Source organism: Austrofundulus limnaeus, unplaced genomic scaffold (assembly GCF_001266775.1).
Source record: "Austrofundulus limnaeus strain Quisiro unplaced genomic scaffold, Austrofundulus_limnaeus-1.0 Scaffold321, whole genome shotgun sequence".
Lineage (NCBI taxonomy): Eukaryota > Metazoa > Chordata > Actinopteri > Cyprinodontiformes > Rivulidae > Austrofundulus > Austrofundulus limnaeus.
In genome coordinates, this window is record NW_013952723.1 from 329,203 (window position 1) to 331,120 (window position 1,918).

Genomic DNA, 1,918 nt, shown 5'->3' on the forward strand with positions numbered 1-1,918 from the left:
ATAATAAACAAAAACAAAAAATCAAATCCTCAAACAGTGACTCATACAAATTAAACAATTTCAAATTGTTTTAACAATTTTGCTTTGATTGTTTTTTTAAAGAAATTAATTGATCCAATGCTTTTACAATCATTTTCCAGATTATTCTTATACCTTTCACTGAAGTGCATCTGTCCTTCAAATTTGTTCGAAATTTTTGGTTTAATAAACATTTGTAGTCCCTTCAAATTATAACAGCTTTCCCTTTTAACAAAATTTGATTGGATATTTGAAGGTAACACATTTTTATGAGTTTTATACACAACCTGCAAAATATGATATCCAACCAACTCATAAAATTTTAATAATTTTAACTGATGTATTAGATGGGTGATAGTAATGCTTTCTTATAATAATTCTTATGGCTCTTTTTTGTAAAATAAAAATAGGATTAAATCCCCTTTACTATTACTGAACTGTTTAAAGCTTTGMTTGAACCGATCTGGGTAAACAACAGCCTTAATGGTTGAGCTCCTAATGACCCAGCTAAATGATGATAACTGTGTAGCAGACAGAACRGTCTTCACTGTTCTCACAGCTAATGTGACATGCCAGGAGCAGTGTTAGTAAGGAGTGATTTGTTGGAGGTGTTAAAACATGAACATATCCACCCACGTAGCAGACCATGTAGCTGTCCATGCTGAATATCAGTTCCTTCTCCTCACTTCCTGCCCTCTCTGCTTTCAGGGCTTCTGGCCTTTGGCGTGAGCGAGTCTGCGCTGGTGAACAAAATCTTCACGGGCATCAACCTGGTGGTTCTGGGGTTCGTCATCATATCCGGCTTCGTTAAGGGGGACACAGCCAACTGGAACCTGACAGAAGAAGACTACCTCAGCTTCAGAAACACCACCTCTAATTTCACAAAGTGAGTGTTTGACACCGTCCTCCAGCAACAAAAACAGATTTTTTTCCTGTTGCAGTTTCTGCAGTGAATATCCGTGTTAGTGCTTAAAAAAAACCCGCAGCCAACACCTTTGAATGGTTTTCTTTCTGCTGCCGCTCAGGTTGGAGGAGGAGTTTGGTGATGGTGGTTTCGCTCCGTTTGGCTTCAAGGGGATCTTGAGTGGTGCGGCCACCTGCTTCTACGCCTTCGTGGGCTTTGATTGCATCGCCACAACAAGTGAGTATTTGGTTTATTTTCCAAGCAGGGGTCTCTGTAGCACACAGGGGGAGTTTGTCTTAACTGTGATTGACAGTTTTGCTAAAGCGTGATTGGTTGACTTGTCTTGTGGGGGATGTTAAAAGATGAAGCAACGGTAGTAGAATTATTGTGAACATGTAAATATAATTTAATTAATTCAATTCCTGTCTGGATTTATGACTAATATTAATATTCAGATTAAGAAATGAAAATTGTTTTCCAGCTGAATTGTTACACGTCCCTCCACATGTACAGCGTTCAGATTTCATGCAGTTAGTACCACTCCTATCTTAAGTTATGACTCAAATTAATATTTATATTTCAAAATATACGTGCTTTCTGGCCGTTTCAACCGAGTGTTTTTCAAACGTCACCCAAAAAAATCAATCCGACCAATCATTAAGCTCCGCCCACACAACAAGAAACTCCCACCTAGTGACTGCAGAGACCCTTATTTTCCTTATTAATTAAGAAGTAATTTAAGAGAGAGTTGTTATAACCTTAAAGGGATAGAGATATTTGTAAAACCCAAATTCAGAACTAGTTTGAAGGAACGGTGTACTTTAATTCGAGGACTAAAACTGTTGAATAATAAATGCAGGATCATTGTGTACATTTAAGAAAATGTTAAAAGTGGGATTGCTAAAGAAACTGCAACAAATGTCCACCTAACCAAGTTTTAAAATCTTATATCCAGCAAAAAAGTCTTTTTGATCTTGTTTTGAGACTGATTTACTC

General features: G+C 37.2%; 1 protein-coding gene across 1 annotated transcript in view; it reads left to right on the forward strand.

The window, feature by feature from the left end:
* The window catches only part of slc7a3a (solute carrier family 7 member 3a), a 14,886-nt gene that overhangs the window by 8,068 nt on the left and 4,900 nt on the right, over positions 1-1,918 (forward strand). Inside the window, exons 4-5 of the mRNA XM_014022253.1 lie at positions 726-904; positions 1,044-1,159. Of these exons, the coding sequence (XP_013877707.1) occupies positions 726-904; positions 1,044-1,159 (295 nt within the window). The remainder of the gene's footprint in view (positions 1-725; positions 905-1,043; positions 1,160-1,918) is intronic.